The sequence below is a fragment of the Carassius auratus genome, chromosome 9, assembly GCF_003368295.1.
Source record: "Carassius auratus strain Wakin chromosome 9, ASM336829v1, whole genome shotgun sequence".
Lineage (NCBI taxonomy): Eukaryota > Metazoa > Chordata > Actinopteri > Cypriniformes > Cyprinidae > Carassius > Carassius auratus.
In genome coordinates this window covers 6,202,311-6,209,280 of record NC_039251.1, presented here as the reverse complement: position 1 = coordinate 6,209,280, position 6,970 = coordinate 6,202,311, and the positions used below count along the sequence as shown (strand labels likewise).

The following is a 6,970-nucleotide window of genomic DNA, read 5'->3' as shown; positions in this document are numbered from 1 at the left end:
CTTACTCATATGATTCGCGATCCCGCTACGAACTCCCGAACTTTTTCAAATGATTCGCGATCCCCAAATTGACTCAAATGATTCGCGATCCCGCTACGAACTCCCGAACTGACTCAAATTATTTTTATACATTGTCATGTATCTTTAGAAATAAATAATGGACAAACGGAGTCTTTAAACGCCTCAGATGTAAAGTTATTCGCTGTCAAAATGACGCCAAAATGAATGGGAGTCAATGGGAAGGCTAACGCAAGTGAAATTCTGCTACAAGATGGCAGCACGCGGCCAACTTTAACTTCAACTTCAACTTCAACGTCGACTTCCTTGGATCAGTGAGCAGCGTCTCGGACGGATGACGTCACTTCCAATGGAGGCATGTTGTACACGCCCCCACGTCAGAAAAGTGAAGCGCAAAGGAAAAATGGTATCGCAAGCTCAAATTAGACTGACACGGAAAATAAAAGCAGCGTTGCAAATAAATTAATAGATATGACCATGGTAAATATTTATTGCAAAATCATTGCTTTGATGTATGTATTTTCCTCAATACTTTAAATATATATATTTTAATTGTTTTTGTATATTTTAAACAAGGTAAATCTTTCTGATTCATTAAAATAAAAAGTCACATACATGGATTTTTCTGGGCTAAACCCCGGGTCGCGTTTTTTACTGTCTATGGTTTTTTTTGGGCTCATTAAAAAAATATATGGTTGCTTGTTAAAAGAGTTTTGTTCCCATTTTGATTTTTGTAAAATAACTTCTGATTTTTAATTTTTAAATAAAACATTAGTTTCCGTTTGATATGTTGCAGGCTCATTTATTCGTAATAAATAATTGATAATAAATTGTCAAAAAATACTGGGCTTGTTTTTGAAGCTTCGGTTGGTTTTTTGACAACAGAGTGACAGTTATCTCGCGAAATAACGGACGCGCACGAGCTCTGTTTAAAATACGTCGAAACGCACAGTATTCGCCTTAAATACGCAAATTTGCCTTATTTTATATCGTACGATTGAAAAATAGATCTATTTGAGTGATCAGTGTGCTATTTTTTTCAGGTTTTAAATGGAGGAGCAGACGGTAAATCAACTGGACAACCTGCTGCTTCAGTTAGGTAACGTATTGAGAACGCTTCATTTCATCATTTGTTTACATATTCTGATACGTTTAACTTGGTGTTTACTGTATACTGTAATATATAAACAGGTATAGAAACACGAGAACTTGCTCAGAAGAAGGATGACCTCAAACAACAAATACAAAGTAGGTTTTTAAAACTCTGGAAATATAAAAAGTTCTCAAAAAGTGGAAGAATCTCTCAGTTGTAAAGAAGGAAACAATTGCTCTGTGTTTTTAGTTTGTGAGTCCAACATTCAAGAGAAGAAGGATTACATCAGCACAACTCACAAGACCCTCAGCAGACTCAGTGAGGAAGTCCAGCAAAAACAAACCATGCTGAAGTTCATCAAAGAAAACACCAAGAAGTACGGCAAAGTGTGAGGCTGACAATATTGTTATTTTCAAGTCCCAAAGAGAGTGTAATATAAATATTCTGATATCAGTCTTCAGCGAACAGGTCATCTGCTGCTTCAATATGAAAAGACACTGGAAGCTGAGCTAGAGAAGAGACAGGACAGCTATAATCAAGACATGTAGGTCAAGCCTGACGTATAGTCATACAAATATTTCCATTTCAAAAGGAACAGTTCATTGACCTCATTGAAAAAGTCACACTTCATATTTTTTACATCAACCTTTTATTGCTCGTATAGACTGATACAGTTAGATGAATCAAGACTTGTCTTAGCACTTTAATTAAAATTAAAAATTAAATTTATGCATTTAGCAGACACTATTATCCAAAGCGACTTACAATGCATTCAGGCTATACATTTTTTACCTGTCATGTGTTCCCGGGGAATTGAACCCCCAACCTTGCGCTTGTTAATGCAATGCTCTACCACTTGAGCTACAGGAACACTAAAAAATAAATGACACATTACACATTAGCACTTGCGTATTATTGCCCTTTCGTTGGTTTTGATTGCATCTATTGTCCTCATTTGCACTGTAAAAATTAATCTGTAAAATATACTGTAAAAAATCGACAGCTGTGGTTGCCAGAATTATACCATAAAAATACGGTAACACCATTTAAAGTTTAACAGTTTTATACCTTAAAAAAATGCAGTACCACCGTTTTAGGTTTAACGGCCGTATATCGTCAAAAAAATATGGTAACACCGTTGTAGGTTTAACGTTTTATACCTTAAAAATACAGTAACACTGTTTTAGGTTTAACGGTTGTATATCGTAAAAAATACAGTAACACAGTTTTAGGTTTAATAGACCAACGCTACTTTTGCGTCATCGAAGGTTAACGCCCCTTTTTGGGGGAAAACAAACGGATTCCCCTGATACAGAACTCGCTCTAATTTCTTGATAGCAAAAATAGCAGAAACATACACACTCTCTTTGCCGGCCGAGGACCGCGAGAGGTATTTAATGAAGCTACTGGATACGGTGTTTACAGAGGTTTCTCTTTGAAATGGTAGAAAACTGGATTAATATCCCCACGCAGTGGCCAAATATGGACATCTAACGTTACCATTATCTCGTGGAATCACCAAGTAGCCTACTTTTGTCATTAACATACTCACAGTATGATAAACTAGACGATGAGGCCATGTCAAGAGGAGTCGGTGGTTTACTTGGATCATATTTCACTTGATTTAAGCTATTGACAGTTTTGTTGTAGTTAGAAATACGAAGCTGCTAGTAAATACGTGATAAACGTAAGCTCTCATTAGGCACGCTACCTTGGCTGTTAACTGATTTTAAGTTTCAAATATTCGCAGGCTAGGACTAAACAATATAACTATTATACAATATCTGTTTGTAATTGTGTCTGACAGGCCTGTACACATCAGAAACAATATCAATAAACATAACAGCTAAGAGAAAAAAATGAGAAGAAAAATAGTTATTTCAAAGAAAAAATATCAAATTCTAACAAAATTTGAAGTGCAACATAGAAAATTCTCAGCGTCTGCTAAATGACTAAATGTAAATATAGTGAGAATATCTATAGGAAAAAAAAAAGCAATTTGGTGGAAATTCTGATGCTGGTAACATAAATCGATGAGATAGCAGATACTTACATTAAAATCATATAAATACTCACTAATATGTCTTAATAAGATGATATTTGCTGTAAGTGCACGCGTGTAGATTATGCGCAACAGGTTTTTCAGCAACCATGTGTATAATTCATAGGCTTTGGAAAATCAGATATCAAATATGACACAGTTCAGGGTTTAAAGGGTTAAAGATGCTTGGTCTTTGAAGGAAAATCTTCCAGGAGAGAATGGAGAGCTATAGGAACGTGTTTCAGCAGTATAAGGATCGATACTGTCAGAACTCGCTCGCTCAAAAACTGCTGAAGATTCAAGGTGAGAATGAGGAAATCGAGAGGAGGATCAGAGCAACCGAAGAACAAATATTGGAGAAAGAGAGAGAACTGATGGCAGCGCTGGGTAATTCACCTGTTTCCTCCAAAAGACATCCACAAAGTTGAAAATACATTTGAAAACAGATTTTTAAAAATGTATTTACATGTCAGATCTTGTGTTTTGATAGGTGAAGATGAGCCAGTCACTGATGCTGCTGACAGGTATTTTTTCGTCACAGCAGATTATTATTATTTTTTATGTCAGGTTAATACACATTCTTTCTCCTATGAAAATAGTAAGTGTCAAGACAATGAGGTCTCTCAAATTGAAAACAGGGAGTCATTTGATGAAATGAAACCTCATCAAGACCTCATAATGCAGGTACTGTTCTTCTGCTGTTTCCTGCAGAAAAATCTATTCAAACTGGCCGACTTCTATTGGTAAATGAATATGTTGAGATATGGCATTGTGAATTCTGTAACTTCTAGAAGCCTGAAGAATATGCAGATGAGCACATGGTTGCTGAAGGTCCTTCTGAGGAAGACAAGGATAAAACAGATGAAAGTGAATCTCAAACTGACACATTTCACCACGGACTATGGACAAAGACCGGAGAAACTGGAGAAGGTAAACCCCAGCAAATATTAATATATTGAGCGTATCACAAAATAAACCTCAACGAGCACATACACTGACCAATAACAATCCTTTCGTTTTAGATCAAATGCAAGAAGGTGATCAGAAGCAGTCAGAGGAGGTGAACGAACTGGTACAGTTGAAACTCAATAATCACCCTCACAACTGATTTTAAAGGATTTTTTCACGATTATTTGATGAATAAAAAAGATCAATAGAACAGCATGGAAATAGAAACCTTTTGCAACATTATAAACGTCTTTACTGCCACCTCTGGTCAATTTAATGCATCCTTGCTGAATAAACGTATTTTCTTTATTTAATGAAAAAAAAAAAAAAAGTCACTTATCCAAATTTTTTTAATTGTTGTGTATCACGGTTTCCACAAAAAAATATGAAGCAGCACAACTGTTTTCAACATTGATAATAATCAGAAATGTTTCTCGGGCTGGAAATCAGTATATTATTCTGATTTCTGAAGATCATGTGACACTTGAGACTGGAGGAATGATGCTGAAAATACAGCGGAGCATCACAGGAATAAATACAATTTTACAGTAGAAACAGTTATTTAAAATTGTAATAATAGATAAAAAATACTGTATTTTTGATTAAATAAATGCAGCCTTGTCGCCCCACAAAAAAACAAAACAAAAAAAAAAGCATTAGCAAATCTTGCTTAGTCCAACCTTTATATATTCCTATATGATCTGTCTGAATGAATGCAGGAGGGGAATATGAATGTTTCATGTGCTTCTGAGCTCATGGTGGAAGTGTCAGAGGAGGAAGAGGAAGATTGTCTGGAGGTGACCACAGCAGATGCTCAGGAGGACACAGTGAATGAGCGTGGCATCTGTCCTCCACCATCACCAGCTAGAATAAAAGCCATGCCAACCACCCCCACCTTCTCTCTAAAGTACGACCCATTCAGCTGTGTTTATGATGAAGCATCCTGTGCCTTTATATGCAGCAAACTGTCACTTCCATTAGTCTGAAGTCAACATTTGCAACCCATTTTACATCATGCATTTCTCAGGGATGCACCTACATTTACTTTTATTCATTTAGCAGATGCTTTTACCCAAAGCGACAAGTGATTCATCTTAAGTAGGCAATAATTTGAGAAATATAAGGTTTCATGAGGTATATAAGACAGATTTTTTATTTTATTTTATTAATTGCAATTCATTCCTTTTTTTTATTGCACAACAAAAACCTGCACAAGAAGTGGTTGAGTGTATGTCAACCAAACAGCATTTAGAAGAACTTATATATTGATTCTATCAATGCATGTAACATTCATTGATGAATCTAGTACTAGTTTGAGACCGATAACTGTCGGATCTGTTAACAGCAACAGTCCCAGTTCCTCACCTGGACGGCAGGAGGTCTCAGACACCAAGTCGCCCGCTTTTGTCTTCTCCATGAATTCTGGTCCCAGTACACCTGCGTTCTCTAAGCTGGGCTGTGATTTTGCTGCAGAAGAGGTGAACTTCAGAAGACTGACACATGCATCGTTTCTTCAATAAAAGCTTCATCGTTTCATCTGTGTGTATGTTTGTGTGCTTATGTTGTAGGCATCTCCATTTACCTTCACGAGCTCCTATTTCAGCGACAGGGTATTTATGGAGGAACTCTGACGTTTGTAATAATGATTGAACATTTTAAATGTCTGAAAGCTGATTCTGTGTTTCTGGTGGTAACAGAAGTCCCCAGGATTGGCACCCAAGTTCTCAGGTGAAGAACGAACATGAGTAATATCTAACATCCAAACCGGTCAAGAATATAGCCATGTCACTGGGGTGGTACCTTTTCAAATGGTGCACCCTTCTACTTAAAAGCTCCATATTTGGACCTTAAAGGTACACATCTGTACCTAAAGTGTATCTATGAGTATCTAGAAGGTACTATCTTTTGAAAAGGTACCACCAGTGAAAGCTTTTGTACCTTTTTTCTGAGGACACATTGCACACCAACCACAGAGAAAATAGATTAAATAGATGAAAGATTAAACCATATTTACATCCATTAATATGGTTTCTCTGTAAGGTTTCCTGTTCGACGAAGCCGAGAGTCGTCAAGAGGAGTTTTCCTTCTCGTTCGGGACGGTGAGCCCTCAGCAGAACTCCTCCACACCGGACACGGCAGGTTCTGCGGATTCATTTCCATTTTCATTCAGCTTTGGAAAAATATAACTTCATTAACATGAATCTCATTTCTATAGCTTTACTTGAGAAATGTGTTCAGATAAGAGTGTGTTAGAGTCTGTTGAAGTTCAGTTCTAGATCCTAGATTCGTTCAGATGTGTTTGTGATCCTGGTCAGTTTGTTCAAGTTTGTTTTAACATGTGATTCACAATATTCTATTTACAAAGGTCATTAGAATGCATTATTATACTAGTTAAACTTGAACATTATAATTATTAGAAAATTAGAGGAATGTTAATTTCATGAATGATGTTCTTATTAAATGTATTTGATGCTACATCGTAAATGAAAACATAACAATGCCATCTTCAAAGTTCAAAAAAGTCTATTTGTTTTTCCACCACTTACAGTACAACACAGAAAGTATTTTATATATATATATATATTTATATATTATATATGTACTGTACTGTATATATTTCTTAAATGACTGGACAGTCCTTGTAACATGACATCTAGCCACATTACTACATTCATTTACATACAGTTGTGTGATTTCAATTCAAGTACAACATGATCCTGGAACAACATTCCAATCAACCGGTCAGAATTGAAATATAACTTTTAGGCTTAAAATTAGGGTTATGTGCTTCTGCACTATTGTTACTCAGCTATCCATGTAGTTTTTTATGGCGAGTGTGATTTCACCAAGTACAACATGTTCCTGGATCA

General features: G+C 36.1%; 1 protein-coding gene across 2 annotated transcripts; it reads left to right on the top strand.

Annotated features, from left to right (window-relative positions):
* Nucleotides 1-904: 904 nt before the first annotated feature.
* LOC113108229 (uncharacterized) lies at nucleotides 905-6,561 on the top strand. Of its 2 annotated transcripts, none has more exons than XM_026271130.1 (14): nucleotides 905-1,117; nucleotides 1,210-1,266; nucleotides 1,361-1,487; nucleotides 1,566-1,655; nucleotides 3,352-3,539; nucleotides 3,643-3,676; nucleotides 3,752-3,836; nucleotides 3,944-4,082; nucleotides 4,175-4,212; nucleotides 4,820-5,007; nucleotides 5,446-5,578; nucleotides 5,669-5,710; nucleotides 5,798-5,828; nucleotides 6,141-6,561. In XM_026271130.1, exons 1-14 carry the CDS (start codon nucleotides 1,069-1,071, stop codon nucleotides 6,284-6,286), a joined length of 1,347 nt encoding a protein of 448 aa, XP_026126915.1. In that variant the 5' UTR covers nucleotides 905-1,068; the 3' UTR covers nucleotides 6,287-6,561. The 2 variants fall into 2 exon arrangements, with proteins under 2 accessions (XP_026126915.1, XP_026126914.1); XM_026271129.1 differs by having other exon boundaries at nucleotides 4,175-4,224; nucleotides 6,141-6,557.
* Nucleotides 6,562-6,970: the final 409 nt, after the last annotated feature.

Coding starts and splice junctions, on each gene's coding strand:
- LOC113108229 (XM_026271129.1), top strand. CDS start 1,069: ATGGAGGAGCAGACGGTAAATCAACTGGACAACCTGCTGCTTCAGTTA. Junction 5,579..5,668: donor GTGATTTTGCTGCAGAAGAG/GTGAACTTCAGA, acceptor CTTATGTTGTAG/GCATCTCCATTTACCTTCAC. Junction 5,711..5,797: donor GCTCCTATTTCAGCGACAGG/GTATTTATGGAG, acceptor TGGTGGTAACAG/AAGTCCCCAGGATTGGCACC.